Below are 16,134 nucleotides of genomic sequence, written 5' to 3' on the forward strand. Positions count from 1 at the left end.
TTAGGTTGAACTCTTTGTCCTGCCACTGTCATTCAGTGCACAAGAGCATGGTCTATCACAGTAGCTTTCATTTCATCTGAAATGACAGTTCTTGGTCTTGCTCTTCAATTCCTCTGAGATTGATGGATGCACCCATGCCATCTGTGCACTTTGAACTGGCTTATATTTTGTACATTCACAAATTTAGAAACAAGTGTGAACAGTTTTGAATTATTGTGTAAATGATGACAACTGTGTTGGCAGTTGTGCTTAACTTTTGCTTTCTTGTATTTAGTGATTTGCATCACGTTTATCAAAGTGCAAATTGTTTTAGTGAGTGAGAATGTGTTTAGAGTTTTGCAAAAAGAGCGCATGAGAACTGCAATCAGTGTCTACTGGCTGAACTTGTTTAAGGTTTTGCAGAAAGAGTGATTTACTTGACAAATTGGTTTAGGCTAATGGTTCAGAGAATTGGGTTTAGTGTCTTAAACTTAAAAACATTTTGAGGACTGTTTGATAAATATAAAGTTTAAAAGTTTTTGTAACACTGTGCATGCACTATAAAAAATGAATCATGGGTCTTGTCCTTTTCATTTAAAAAAATGAAGGTGATAATTAAAAATAATGTGTGGATTTCATTAAAGAAAATGTTGAGGACATTGTTGAGGAGATGTGTTTTCCTCATTTTTCTTTTAAGGAGACTTAAGCCGTTTTGGTCCTTGAATTGGGGAACTGGTTAAACTAAAATAATTAAGGAAAGAAGGCTACCTGTTTTATTTTATTTTTGATTTTTTAAGAGAATTAGCTACATTTTGCAGTTTTATTTGAGGTGATTGTAAGTTCCCAGCATGCTTTGCATATGGCTGGATATGGAGAGTAAGTTTTGAAATTGAATGCCATTTTATGTTTTTAAATGAAGGGAAGCATCTATTATGGTTTAATGTTCTGTTATGTTTTACATTTGTAATAGTTTATTTTACATTGAAGTTTCCATTGCACAGTGCAATCGTTACCCTTGTGCAGAAGAGTCGAGCTTATGGTTATGGATACTACTCCTCTAAGGATTAATCCTTGTTTAATGAGCAGTGGCTTTGCTAGTGCTATAGTGTTGTACAATCCTTGTTAAATAAAAGTTATAATTACGTAGAAAACACTTTTGCTTAGGAATTTGTGCGCATTTAAGCAAGAAAAACCCACAAGATCCAAAATGAATTTCATAGGTAGGCCCTAAAAACCAAGCTATACAGGGCTGGATAGGTAGCTATAAAAAAAAATATCAAAAAATCTAAAACACACAGTCCACGCTCCACCCAGATAAAGATATTACCTCATGATAGTGCAAGTGATGAGTTTCGGGGGGCGGGGAACTTTTGCATTAACGGTTCAGAACCTCAAGTCCACTTAAGTCCTTCAGCTCAAAAAGTTATGGTTTGTTTAACAAATTAGATACTGAAGGGGTGGATCATATACTGTACAGCATGTACAAATGTTTCCCTAGCATCACACAACAGAAATAAATCCATGCATCCAAACACACTGATCTCAGCATTTTTATTGTTTTTCCTAATCAATAATAAAAGTCAAAATGGACAGGTATAGCCCTGTGTATCAGATCACAAGAATCTGTAATCAAATAAGACAGGAGAGAAAAAGATCATTAGCTACAAATTTGGCATGGTGACAAATGGGAGCAAAAAGAACAAATTCTGAAAAAATGTACATGCAAAAAAAAAAAAAAAGAAAAAAAGGGGGAAAAAAATTAGTGTTATTAACTATGTAAAAAAAAAAAAAAAAAAAAAACACCAACACAAACAAAACTTCCAGGAATATAAAGCGTGAAGCCAAAAAAATTAATTAAAAAGTGTCAAGAAATCCATCCTAATGGTGGCAAGCACTGACAGACAGATCAAGCCACATCATTCAATGCTTAACAGTGTCTGAGGGGGCTTTACACATTTTTCAGCTGTGCTTCACATCAAATCATAAAACAAATCACAGAATATAACTGTTGGGCACAGGCTGAAAAAAAAAAAAAACAATAGCCTGTGCTCATCTGAATAAATTTAGATTTCAATTCATAGCATCTTTAGATCTCCTGACGTTACATTTATTGAAACGATACAAAGTGACCAACTTCAAGAACCTTGCGTTCACAGAAAATTGTCTCTGAAGAGGGAAAAAAAAGTAAATAGCACGATAAAAAAAAAATGGCAAAGGGACTATTTGAGGCGTTTCTTAACGGTAGCCACATCAGTCATGCTACATACAGTCACTCTTTGATATCCCTGCTTCTGTCACCAGTGATATGAGGTATAAAAACATCAGCTGTGATTATTTCATTATAATCATCACACTCCTCATTAATGTGATGATGATTATTATTATTATTATTTCCATTGTTGTGAACGGAGTACCCCAACCTTCCTAAATGAATCCTAGTGGTCAGTATGTGTTCCCTAAGAGGAGTCCGCCTGTCAAACAATCTTGCATGTGGTTCTGTCCTTTTGGGGATCGGTAGGCAAAACGCATGAAAAAGGAACAACATTAGATGACAGTAATTCAAGGACAGTGTAACAGCAGCCAACAGCGCTGATGGAAGACCGTTGTCGATTAAAAAAAAAAAAAAAAGACAATAATACTTGTACAGTACAAAATCAAACATATAAAAATGTAGTTCAAGGTAATACTTTGCCCTGCATGCACACTGCAATAAGTCGGCTAAATTCCTTTTGGACTGTTCCATCAGTATATTTAGGACCAATACTATATAAATTACTAAGATCGGGACTTTTTACAAGTCGCCTCTGGAGAAAGGCTTGAAAAACAAAAAAAAAAAAAGTGGTACAACAGGGGCCATTTTACCACAAAGCACATTTTCCCAACACAATACTTTTGAAATAACAAAAAGGAGAAGAAAAATCCCCCTTTATAACCTGCCCTGCGTCAATGAAAAACTGGGAATAAAATATAAAAAAAGACACCCTACACTCCCGTCCCCCGAGAAAAGCCCACCCTTAATTCCAGCAAACACATCCCATTGAAACTAACATTTTCTAGAAGACCTTATCATTGGTCTTTTCAACATAATCTACGCTTTCCTAAAATGAGTCCCGCCCCTTTTCTGTCCACTGCCCCCTTTTCAAAACAGCATGTCAGTTACACAGTTCACATTCTGTGTGAACAGCCTGGGTAGTTTCATTCACCGTGTAAAATAAACAGGATTAAAAAAAAGTGCTAAATGGGATTCTTTCTGACGAAGAGGGCAAAGGAGAAGTGGACGGAGGGAGAGAGGGAGGAGTAAGCCAGACAGGCGCAGAAGGATCCCATGATGTGGCCTGAGCCAAGAGGCACTTACACGCTCACATGCAGTGCCCCCTAGTGTATAGCCCTTGGCTTCACAATCCAAGGGGAAAAAAAAGACAGTCACGGGCCTCCCTTCACAAACTCAGTCCCTCTTTATCCCCCTCCAAGTCACCTGCCAGTCTCAAGAGAGAGTATATGTTATTTTACACACAGATATTCTTATAAATATATATTTATATATATATGGCCCTTACTGAAAGCGAATGTGAGCATTTCACATTGACATAAAAGTACCATAATCTCTATACAGCTAAGTGGAAAGTGGTGTCAGTGTAATTTAACAGGCAGCATTTTCGTCTGCTTGATGAACTTATTCAGAAGAATTAGAATTAAAAAAAAAAATCTCCTGAAAAAGCTCTTTGTATTTGCAAAAATATCTGCCTCCTGGATGAATGCTTGCTACCCTTCTTAGAGATTTGCTGTCCACACGTTTTCCTGAGTAATACTTGATTCATTGTAACAGACGATTTCAGTTCTGGGTGACTCCCTGCCATTGCTTGTTCATAATTATTTTTACATTTCTGTGAAGTCAAATGTGAAAATGTAAATGAATGACTTTTGAAAAAAAAAAAAAAAAAAGCAAACTATACTAATTTTGCTTTCTTTTTCGTCTATTGATTAACAGAGCAGAACTAAAAGTCTATGGAGCATTTCCTTTTATTCCAAAGGAAATCGAAAAAAGAAAAGAAGAACGTAATAATGGAAAATGCATCACAGGCCAAAGGAGGGGTGAAATTTCATGTGAACATAATGGCAGTGAGAAAAACATTACTTAAAACATTACAATTTCATTAAAGTAGGAGACCTAAATAACAATAATAATAACAATATTAATAATAACAACAACAACAGCAACAATAATACAAAATAAAGACAGCATGAGAAAATTAAAATAGGGAACCTCCATCTGAGCATCTAGGCACAGGAGCCCATTCACCTGTAGCTTTGGCTTGTTGGGGTTTTGGAGCCACTGCTGACTGGGTCGCTGGCATCAGCCAAGAGACTGCTATACCCTGAGAATTCCGAGACTGACGTCTGTAAGCGGTGAGTTACCTCTCCCCCCGAGTCACTGCTGAAGGCCAGGGACACTCGGCCCCCTTTAAACTGCGCCCCAAAAGCCTGGGCAAAGTTCTCGATCTGATAAGGAGCCTTGGCTGTGTCCAGCGTGGCCAGGTCCTGGGACGCAGCCAGGGAGAATCCTCCTGTGGTGGCTGCGGCTCCATTTTTTGGCCCTTGCTGTTCCTTTGGACCACCCAGGTCTGGAGGCTGAGGTGTGATCTGGTAGGCGTTGGTGTTAGGGGTGTGTGGAGGCGGCGGAGGGGAGGTGTGCTGCTTCTCCAGCTGTTCGGTGAGCTCCTGGGAAGGTGTGAGCTGCTGCGTGTGCACAGACTGCTCCAGGCTGCTCAAGTGGAAGCCCGTTGGAGGCGACGAGCCCTCAAGAAGACCAAAGTGGGACTTTGGCACAGATGAAAGAGAGGGTGAAGACGAAACAGGTTGAGAGTACGAGTACTCCAGAGGTGAGGAAGTATACACATGCTTGTCTGACAAAAGCAGGCTAGGGCCTGAAAAAGGTACTGTGGTAGTCACGGAAGAACCAGGACTGGAACCCATTGGGAAGCTTGCGCTGTGACTGGTCCTCTCCAGTGCCTGTAGGAGAAAACGTGAGTACTCATGCATGATTACAGCTTTGTCGCCACTGTTGGGACTTGACGGGGTGTCCTCAGTTCCCAACGGGTCTGCAACATCCGTGGTGGCTGGCTGGAGCTCAACGTGATGGGGATCGGTGATGTCGAAGGTCACTTCAGGCTTGTGAGCATAGTGGTCCAACAAGCTCTGGAGAACCTCATCTGGGATACCAGACTTGTCCTGCTTTATATCTCCCAGAGGGGATGAGTCGAGGAGGCCCAGTGCAGCGTCGCCATCTAGGACCCCAGAAACTACACCATGAATGACTGTGGGTTGCGAATGCAGATGACTTACACCTACGTCATAGTCTGAAGTTCCAGAAGCGGCAACGCCACTGTTCGGCCCATGAATGTATCGTCTCTTCTTCAAAAACTGCATGGCATCATCATAGTTACTGCTGCTGGAACCAACTTTGACCCCTGAACCTTGAAGAAGCCCGAGGCTTTCCAAGCATCCTCCTGCAGGCAACTCCATGCCTCCTGGCTTGGATTGATCCATGGGGTGAGTATTTTTCTCCAGGAACTTCCTATTCCCTTTCTTAAAGGGCATCTTGGGAGCCCGGCCATGTTCACCATGCATGCTGGGGCCCGGCTGGGCTGAAGATGACGTTGATACCATGTGGTTCCCAGCTGAGCCAAAGTCATGCACCCCGTAACTGTCCACCCCCTGACTATGTGTCACTCCCATAGACCCAGATGACTTTTTACGTTTTCGCTCACCCCCTTCACCAGCATTTTTTGTCTTGCCCCGTTTGCGGCTAGGCGTAGCAGCATTTCCCTGAGAGATTCCGTAGCTGCCATGTTCTCCATCGCCTGCTGAGCCCAACTCGTGCTCTGCCCCATCCACACCCTTTTTTATGGCATCTCCACACGTCCGCTTGTGCTTCAGCAACCGGTCCGTTCTGGAAAAATACTAAAGAAAGAACACAAGTATGAGAAAACAGTACTGCTAAACGGAACTGGTTGAAACTTGTGCATGAAACACACCTGTTGGCAGGTGTCACACTTATATGGCTTTTCTCCACTATGAGTTCTCTTGTGTCTTTCCATGTGATACTTCTGGATGAAACGCATGTTGCACTGGTCACAGCTGAATGGCTTCTCTCCTGGAAACCAGACATGCATGAAAGGAAAAATAAATTGAGGACTAAAAGAGGCTTTGCAAATTTTACATTAAAAACAGAAGTGGCTGTGGAGCGTGATCGACATCTTGCAAACAAATAAGCCAGATATGAGGAAATGAAAGCTAAAGTTGGTGTGAACTTACCACTGTGGATCTTCTCGTGTCTCTGTAAGAGGTATTTCTGAATGAAGCTCATGTTACACTGAGTGCAGCGGAAAGGCCTCTCACCTGTAAAGGACATGGATTGTCAAGCACTGGCGTGTTTGTAGTGACTACAGAGACAGCAATACAACATGATGTTTTTTAATGGGGCAAATACCACCTCTAAGTATTTGTATGAGTAAAAGAACTGATACAATTAAAACTGAATTTCAAGTATAAATCAGCAAACCTATATTGGTACTATTAAAGCAGTGGTTCTTAATCTTTTTTACTCAGAGGCTTCAGTTTGTACAAAATCTATATATCTATCTATCTATATATATCTACATCTATCTATATATACACATATCTATCTATCTATATCTATATCTATAGCTCTTTTGCAATCCTATTTTCAAGACGAATCAATTTAAATTTTTAAGAAATTATTCAAACAGTTCACCTGAGTAAGCAAAATAATTAATGTTTTCTTTTTCTAATACAAAAAATAGTTTTGCTGTTTTGTGATTTGACAAACCAACTATTTTAGAATGCAAGTCCTCTTAATCTCTACTTAATACTGGCTGTTAATCCTTGGAACAAATTGTTTTGTGATGACACTGTGTGCACTGTTAGTACACATACTAACATATGCTTGCTCTTGTGTGTAAGTGTAAACACATGCTGACCTGTGTGTATAAGCACATGTCTGCGTAAATGATAGGAGCTCCTGAATGCTGCATTGCAGTGCTCACAGATGTGCGGTTTGGAGTTTGGAGACAAGCTCCCTCCATCTGGATCCAGCATCATTGACTGCAGATAAAACAATTTTCAGCATTGGACAACACTGATATTTGTATATGAAGGGAAATCCTCTATAAATTTTAACTAGAAGCACAGCAGTGAATAATAAGTAAGTTTTATGTTAATGAAGTGTTTGTTTGCACCTTCGACTCTCCTCGTTTCCTCCGTGTCTTGGCCTCCTGTCCCTCGCCGTTTGACCTTCGACCTTTCCTCCCTGAGGATTCCTTTACCAGCCGTCCTGACAGCTGGGAGGATAACAAAGATACAATGGGATTGGGAGCAGACTAAATAAAAGACAACAAAGACCCATTCATTCACACAACATTTGTGAAACACAAATCTGTTTTTCATTTTATATGAATGGCATATTGAGACTCCAGTTTCTGTGAATGAGAGACACTCTCAGCCTTGGATTATTTTATATATATTTATATTTTTTTTTTATTCAATCGGACACAGAAATCAGCCACAACTCTATAATATGCACACACTAGATGAGAGACTAGTTTGTATATTAAAAGTATTCCCTAATGTGTATGTGGCAGAAGGAAGGGTGGTAAATCTCTTATTTACGAGCCTCTATATCTATCCCTGGAGAATCAATGGCACTTTCGTCATTTTCACATCCATCTATGAAAAACACCATATGGATTATTGACCAGCTGCACATCTGAATATCGTCTCACACTTGGGCAGCATAAAAGAGCTCGGCGAGAAACACACACAAAAACCTATGAATGGAGATTAAAATATGAATTGCCAATGTGATGCTCATTGTCTTTGTGAAGGCTATGGCATATTTAACAAAAGAAAACACTAGTGTGAGAAAGAAATGAAATTATAAATTGCACCCAAAGCTAGTCAAAACAAATCTTAGTCTTTTTACTCTAATCTGATTTCTTTAAAATGACCTATTTCAATAGAAAAAGTTTGAGGAAGAGCAACTGGGATAAATTAAATCCAACCAAGCAGAAAACAAAAGACAGAACAAAGATATCTTGCATGTTATTTCTTGCCGTGCAGCTAGAAATAATCGTGAATTGGCAGGAGTCATCATTTTATTAATGTAATCACAGCTGCCTTTGGCTACTGCACAAAGACAGCGCCAGATGCAGGGTATCAATGCTTCAACCCAATTTCCTTTCAGTTTTCGTGTGGATGAGATGATCAATAAACCCTTATAATGATTAAATGGGTTCACTGCCCTCATAACCTTGGAAAGGACTTAATTATCAAGAATGAGAAGCAAAGGTGCCATTTTGCATTTCCGCACACACAACCGCATGACTCCTGTTGCTTTTGTCCTAGTCAAAGCCCTTACTCACACACAGAAACCAGATGACATCACTGACAGGAAGGACATTTCTACCCTACAGTATTATTATGGAATCTGCATTGCTTAGGAGAGAGCTGTATGACATCAAACACAAATCTGGCTAAACTCTAGGGTACTCTAGGGAATTTATACATTTAAATATCTAAAGAAAAATACCAAAACAAAAACAACAGGACAAAAAACATATGCCCACCAAAATACAACAAAGGACCATTAGATTAATGAATGCGGGACACCCACAACTAACACGATAAATCTGGATTTAAAATAAATAAATAAATCAACTTAGATATTAGGGCTGCACGATTAATCGCATGTGACTGTCATGCGTGTCTCGTCAGTAAAGCAGATTCTGTGATTAGCAGTAAATGTCCATCACCTGCTCTCAAATGGAGCGGCACTTAATATACAGATTCATAGTTTGCTGACAAGCTATGCAATACCGCGTCATAGTGCAGATGAATCGCATGCAGTTATGAAAGCGATATTGCATAGCTTGTCAGCAAACTATGACTCTGTATATTAAGTGCCACTCCATTTGAAAGCAGCTGATGGCCATTTACTGCTAATCACAGAATCTGCTTTACTGATGAGACAAGCATGACAATCACATGCGATTAAAATATAACATTCAAAAGTGTATGAATCACTAATTTTGCTAAAGAAACATTGTCCAACAGTGACACCAGTAGGTAAAGTTACAGTGGGAGTCCACGTCTCTCTCGCCTCCCCTGAGCCCATTGAGTTTTAACAGACCCTCCAAAGCATGCTGTGTAGTGATGTGTCGTTCGTGAACGAATCATTCTTTTTGAACGAATCTTTTAGGTGAACGAATCGTTCTCGTTCACGTAATCCACTGACTCATATTTCTCGTTCAGTGAAGTTCCTCCCTCCACAGCAGCGCGGCGCTATAAGCAGCGCATGCGCAGCTCAGTGAACCGGGTAACAACTGTTTCATCCTGTTAAAGAATTACTCAACCTCGAGCCAATAGCCTTATGAGATGTGTATGAGATGTGACAGAGTATTTGATTTGTTGAATGTAGTGAACGAATACGCCCTTCAATGAACGAGTTTCATATGAGTCTGAACTAGATCTAGAGATCTTATCGTTCGTGAACGAAATGACTGAACTGGTACCCATGTCGTTCGTGAATGAGTTGAATGAGCTGATACATATCGTTCGTGAATGAAATGACTGACCTGATGGTCGGTATATTCTGGCAAACCGTTTACCAATCACGTTTCTCAATCGGCAAAGCACATGTCGTTCGTGCACGAGTTGAATGATTTAGTAAATCTCGTTCGTGAATGAAATGACTGAACTGGCACACATGTCATTCGTGAACGAGCTGAATGAACGGATATGAACTGAACTGAAAATGAACGAATCACTAGAAAGAATCATAATTTCCACCACTAATGCTGTGAGTTTTGAGGGGGGTAACTGAGATTGAATGGGGGGGGGGGGGGTCAAGTGAGAGGCCATCATGAAATGATTGGATGTGACTGGTTATGTTCGGCTGTGATTGGTTCATTCGATTTCCATCGCCATGTTCACAAATCAGTCTCAATGGCGTTAATGGGAAGACTCATTAAAAAAATTAAGTGAACAACTCCACACTTATAAACGCTATAACCACTTTGTTACATCAAAATAAGGCTTGAAATGGCCTGAAAACATGATCTGTGGGAGTTTTTAGTGAGTAATCAGCTTGGAAAATTTGAAGTACATTTCAGTGTCTGAAACCAATATTTACCTAGCCTTGATGACAGATGAACCAAATAATGCAAAAATAAATTCAAGTTAATTATTAAAAAGAATAGCTCAACATAAGTTTACAAATAAAATATATAAAGTTATTTTGGAATAAATGTAAAATGCTTAAAAACACTAACTTGATGAGATACATCCTTGGCTGTAATAAACAGAATATTGATTGCATTGTTAATGTAAAAAATATAAAATTTCTGGTATTGTATGTTTATTTAAAAAACTATGCCTCCTCATTTCAGTACACCAATATATATATATATATATATATATATATATATATATATATATATATATATATATATATATATATATATATATAGACACACACACACAAATATATTCATTTGATATTCCACTAAAATTCCACCGTCTTTCTGGTGAGATGTGTTTTTTTTTTTTAAATAACTACACTTCCAAAATTGTATTTTCTGGGTTCACTATATAAACTTTCATTGAACAGTTCTTAAATTATTTATTATTTAGTGTAAATAAAACGTTATAATCAAAAAAAAAATGTTTTTACCAATACAAGGAACCTTTTTGTGGAATGCAAAGGCTCCATGGACGTTAAATGTTCTTCAAGGAACCATAGATAACAATAAACCGTTTATTTTCAGAGTGTAGTGATATTAAAAAAAGGGAAGTTCAGTAAAAAATGTTATCTTGGAAATCACATGGTAGTTCTTTACCTTTCAATAAAAGCTCAAGTGAGAAATTCCTTGGTGTAATTATCAACCATCCTGTCCAAATGTATTTTACAGACAAACATGGGCACACTTACGTTTCCCAGACTGAGGTCATGGACCACCAGGTTCTGATGGTTACCCAGCGAGACCTCCAGCAACTCTCCTCCACTTCGTATCCCAGTTCCGGCTCCACCTCCAGGGTAGAGAGGCAGCCTGTAATCATGTTCAGAGACCTTCTCCTGTTTAATGCCCATTGCATGAACGTAATCTCCCATGCTTCCCATCATCCCTCCTATGCCACCTCCACCACCCATGCCTCCAGCACTCAGCCCTCCTCCACAGTCTGGCGAGTCCCTCTCCTTCTTCAAGATCATCTCGTGGGGCTGCAGATCAGCCATAACTGTTTGACTGGCCAGCCGGGTGAAGCTAGTAACAGGGGGTAGGTGGCTGAACATGAGCATGCCTGGACCAAAGCCTGGCTCCATGCCACCGTTGGAGCGGAGGAACTCATTGCCAAATTTGTCCTGGATCAAGCTCATGTTGAAGGGGCAAGGCGCAGAGTGTTACACACTGATGCTGATGCTGGAACAGAGGGCGACAGGGTCTGCTTTAATGCAAGGCCACCTCACTCATCCTAAAGAAACAAACAAAAGAAAAAAGAAAAATTATTTGACATTCTTGACATATACTACTGTGAAGTACTCGCAACTGTGTCTGGTTGGCCAAGTAGCAGAAAGAAAAAAAAAATGTTTTAGGAAAGTGATTGATGAATTATTAAAACAACTTGCATTCAGTATTTTTCTGAAATAGATTTGTATTTTTTGTAACGATGCAAGTAGATTTGTAATTTGGAAAGTTTTCATTTCAGGTCTTCGATGCTACTCAAAAATCAGGTCACTGTGAGAAATGTTTGAAACAAAACTATGAAAACCTTTGTGAGGCTTGCCAAATTCATGGAAATTGCAAAGCATGTGATGCAAGCAAGTGATGTACAGATCTTTGAGAACAAATTTAGGAACAGTAACCGTATGTTCTTTTGATCCAACTAATAAGCGCTTAACTGGATTAATCACAGAGGTTTGTGGGTCAGGCACGAAAGAGACATGTCAACCTCTCTTCGGTGTACTGTGCTTGCTTTTTCCTTCTTTTAACACACAAACAACCACCTGCAGGAAACAATTCACTTTTAATCAGAAGTAATGTTTATTACTTATAAAGATTAGGAGTAATTATAATAAGAGTGACACAAACATATCAACTAGAGAGACTCATTTTTAAAACTAAAATTAAAACAGATTATATGTTTGAACTCATATGGACAATTGTACGGCTAATTTTTTTCTTAAAATCCGAGTCATTATCATAGCTCACCTATCATCAACCCTGTTTTGATTTCAACAAATCAATTTGAGCGAAGGGACGCAACCTGATGAATATTCATGAATCCAGCAGCTCATTAATCCTTAGTGCGTTTTCTTAGTAGAATTTGTATCATTATCTTTTATCATTATTCTCCCACAAAAAAAGCACTGAATAACCAAAAAGCACAACCAACAGTCCAGAAAAAATATTCAGTTATATTGACTAATATGCATTCAAACATGGTTATCAAGTTTTCATTCCAATTACTAAAGTTCTATCATGAAATAATACTTGATTATCATATATAATGCTTGACTGACTGATGTTAAGAGTGTACTTTCAGATATATAAAAAAACCTGTGCAATTTTACAAACAAACAAAAAAATCGCAAGTCAATGTCTATTCGACTGCCAAATAGAGGGTTGACAAGTTCAAATTTTTAGTAAATTAAATTAAAAAGTGCCAATTAAGTAAGATTATTATATCTAAATGTTAATTTTCAGGCTGGAAAAAACTGTATTTACACACGCACAGACATTCATTTTAAGATATCGTCCACAAAACAAACCACCTGGTGTTTGCCACATGCTTTATTTTTGAACGTTAAGGATTAAGAGCATGTTATAAATATAAACACAGACCCTGTAACCCTGTCTAGCATTAGAAACGTTAGTGAATTGTAGCCTGTGGGACATTTCTCTTAATACATTTTAGTCCAGTACAATGTATGTGTTTGTGTAAGAGGCATTTGTTTTGAGGCCTCCCTAAATCTATTGTGGTGGTTATTTTATATTTTAGTATTCTCAAGTTTGAGGTCTGAAGACTGGACATCCTGCTCCGAATTATTATGCTCTGCTTTGTTTGTTTAATAAAACTGACAATTAGACAGCTGCCCATGCAAATTTATAAATGTAACCACTCAGCTATGACCTTATCCACACTCAATCACTAATGATACTGATTCAAGTCTGGCAAACCTTAAGCACACAAAACTTCATTTCAAAACTGACAGGATGGAAAGTAATGACGGAGTCAGTTGATGATTGAGTAACTGCTCTGAATGATACATACCAGCTTACAAGCATCAGTTTGTTTGTGAATGGGATTAGACTGGTCGCACCGTATAAAGGTATTAGCAAAATGTGTTTTTGTGGAATATGATCAAAATCTCATTACATTAAACATACAGATGACTTGGGTGAAATATGAACAATAAAACACAGGACGAACAAAGAAGATATTTTGAAGAAAGCTAGTATCCAAACAGATTTGGTTACCATTTATTTCGATTGTATTGTATGAACAAACAAACCATTTCTCAAAATATCTTCTTCTCTTACTTATATATATATATATATATATATATACACACACACACACACACACACGCAAACAAAAGAAAGTCATACAGGTTTGGAACGACATGATAAATGACTTTTACTGCTAATGATGACACTTTTAATTTCAGGATGAATTATCCTTTTAATTGGAGCACTGTATTACTCATCACTGTCATTTAAAAATTACACACAAAAAAAAAAAATTAAAAGCTTTGTATCGGTTTAACATCGATCCCATTATAATATACAATGGTTTTACAACTGTAAACGAGATCTTAAGTAGTTATGGTATTTTGCAGAAATGTTTCCATGTAAATTATGAAGAGCACAGCAGATTGGTTTCAACATCTCACTCAGTGTGTGCGCGCACATCAGGGTACATCATGTTTCCGGGAAGTCAATGGCCAATTGCTCTTCTTTGGAGTCCTGCACCATCCGATGATTCATACTAATTCATTTCCCCTTAAAAGGCTGCTGGATTGGATCTGAACCAGATGCTTTGGCATTAGTCAGAAACAAACCATCCGTGTCACTTCAAGAAAAAGATGAAGCTGAACCTCAAGAATCAATAGGAGACCATTCAGGGCATGGATATTTCATCATGTCCAATATTTTATTATTAGCATTATTCAAAATATGTCGAGCTTTCTTGTAGTTAGGTCCATTACATTAGGTGAATTTAACTTTTAACTGTGTACTCATGTCAAAAAAATTAGATTATACTTTTTCTGCTATTGAGTTGGAATATGCAGGTTTCAATGTACGGTAAGGTTAAGGGGGGTTTAGTTTCAACGATGTTATATATATATATATATATATATATATATATATATGTACACACATATACATACATACACACACAACGTAAAAACGTGTGCACAGTAAGTGCACTAAATCAAATTATTAATTTTAAAGTTAGTACATAGCGGTACAAGACCCTTAATATGAAGTGTGTCTAAACATATATCATGGAATACAGAAAGGCGAAATAAAGGAACACTTTGTCCAAGTACAGGCGTCTTTTATCTCGTGTAACAGCACACAGCTCGAGTCTCTTTGTGTTGTGAGTGCGCGCAGACGGCACGCGACGCAGATGGTATGTAAATAGCTCGTGCATACGTTAGCCAACTGAGCTAGCTCATTAATCAGAGACATAAATCATTTATTTCACACACTCAAATCAAAGCGAGTCTCAACTCCAAGACGAAGTGGCCATATCGGCCAGAAAAGAAGAAAAAACAACAACAACAACATGAATCCGTGGCGAGGGACCCAAACGTCTATTATGTGAACGTGGGAGATTTAAGTTTTTGTTAGTAAGGCAGGACCGTTATGGTGGGATCCATAACTTCATGCAGACTCACAAAGGGCCTCGCTGCTAACACGCTAGCAATCCGGCTAAGCGATGCTTAATAAATAAATTACGCTTGTGCAATACAGAGCACGGAACGTGCACTCATAAAATGACAAATATAATGAAAACATATGCAATAATTAACTAAAAAGCACTTTGCAAAGTAAAAATGTGCTTTCGCTTACACCACAAGCTTACAACATTAAATTAAGAAGTATTGAACATACACAATGGTATTGCTGCGAGATCGACAGCGCTTACCCATAATAAACAGCCCCGTGCAACTCCAACGAACAATTGATGCTCCGCGTCAAGCTACGCGGCTACATGCTACACTGCGACGCTGCGCTGCGCTTTGTTGTCTGCCCCGCTTTCGTGCGCCTCTCCGGCGCTTCAAACTTCACGTAAATCTGATCTCAGCATTTCGCTTACCAGTGCATGTCCACCGTTGGCTCTCTCTGTGTGTATTTCCCCCCTCGATCGTTTCTTTTAATGTTCAGAGTCCAAACATTGTTCTCCTGCAGCTGCTGCGTTCCTCCATCTTGTCTGAGCGCGGAGAACTGTGGGTAGAGCGGACGGGTCCTGCGAGGAGACAGGCGCTGTGATCCAGGGCATTGGAGCAGCGTCCGATAGTGAACTATGGCACAGAGGAACAGATAACAGTCTGCTAGACCTAGTGGGTGCTGTTGGGAAGATTTTCAACTCAACTCACTTCTGCATTGTTTCAAGGCACACAGCATGCAGTGTGGATAATTCTCACAAATAGGCCACTTTTTTTATCTTTTTGGCAACTTTATCACATCTATGCATTCAAAGAGGAAGGTGTCTGCATAAACAGCTTAGTTTTCTCTTTGAAAACCTGTTTAAGTTTCTATTCCCCATCTTATTCTCTCAAGCTGTGTTTGTCTGGCAGAAATATGGTGGTGTGGTATCCCTTTGGGTCCCCCAAAATGAGGACACAGCACATACTACTGTTGTAATAGAGCTCTCAAATTAATAGGTTGGCTGACACAATTCATTAGGCTAAAGAAAAAAAAAATGGAAAAACAATTCCTCAAATAGCCTCTTAATTAACTAGAATATCCTAATTGTGAGGAGATATAGTGACCCTAAGAAAAGATCCAGAGAGAAACAAAGAAAGAGACAATATAATAAAACTATACTAAACAAAATATGCTAAAACAA

The 16,134-nt window shown here is 38.7% G+C and overlaps 1 protein-coding gene across 2 annotated transcripts; it reads right to left on the reverse strand.

Annotated features, from left to right (window-relative positions):
• Positions 1-1,511: 1,511 nt before the first annotated feature.
• LOC113047082 (zinc finger protein 281-like) lies at positions 1,512-15,836 on the reverse strand. Of its 2 annotated transcripts, none has more exons than XM_026208348.1 (7): positions 15,382-15,836; positions 10,988-11,526; positions 7,239-7,340; positions 6,981-7,104; positions 6,295-6,378; positions 6,015-6,133; positions 1,512-5,940 (listed from the first exon to the last, which is right to left on the reverse strand). In XM_026208348.1, exons 2-7 carry the CDS (start codon positions 11,429-11,431, stop codon positions 4,276-4,278), a joined length of 2,538 nt encoding a protein of 845 aa, XP_026064133.1. In that variant the 5' UTR covers positions 11,432-11,526; positions 15,382-15,836; the 3' UTR covers positions 1,512-4,275. The 2 variants fall into 2 exon arrangements, with proteins under 2 accessions (XP_026064133.1, XP_026064135.1); XM_026208350.1 differs by lacking the exon at positions 15,382-15,836 and adding an exon at positions 15,211-15,336.
• Between the last annotated feature and the right edge of the window lie 298 nt (positions 15,837-16,134).

This window comes from Carassius auratus, chromosome 3 (genome assembly GCF_003368295.1).
Source record: "Carassius auratus strain Wakin chromosome 3, ASM336829v1, whole genome shotgun sequence".
Classification (NCBI taxonomy): domain Eukaryota; kingdom Metazoa; phylum Chordata; class Actinopteri; order Cypriniformes; family Cyprinidae; genus Carassius; species Carassius auratus.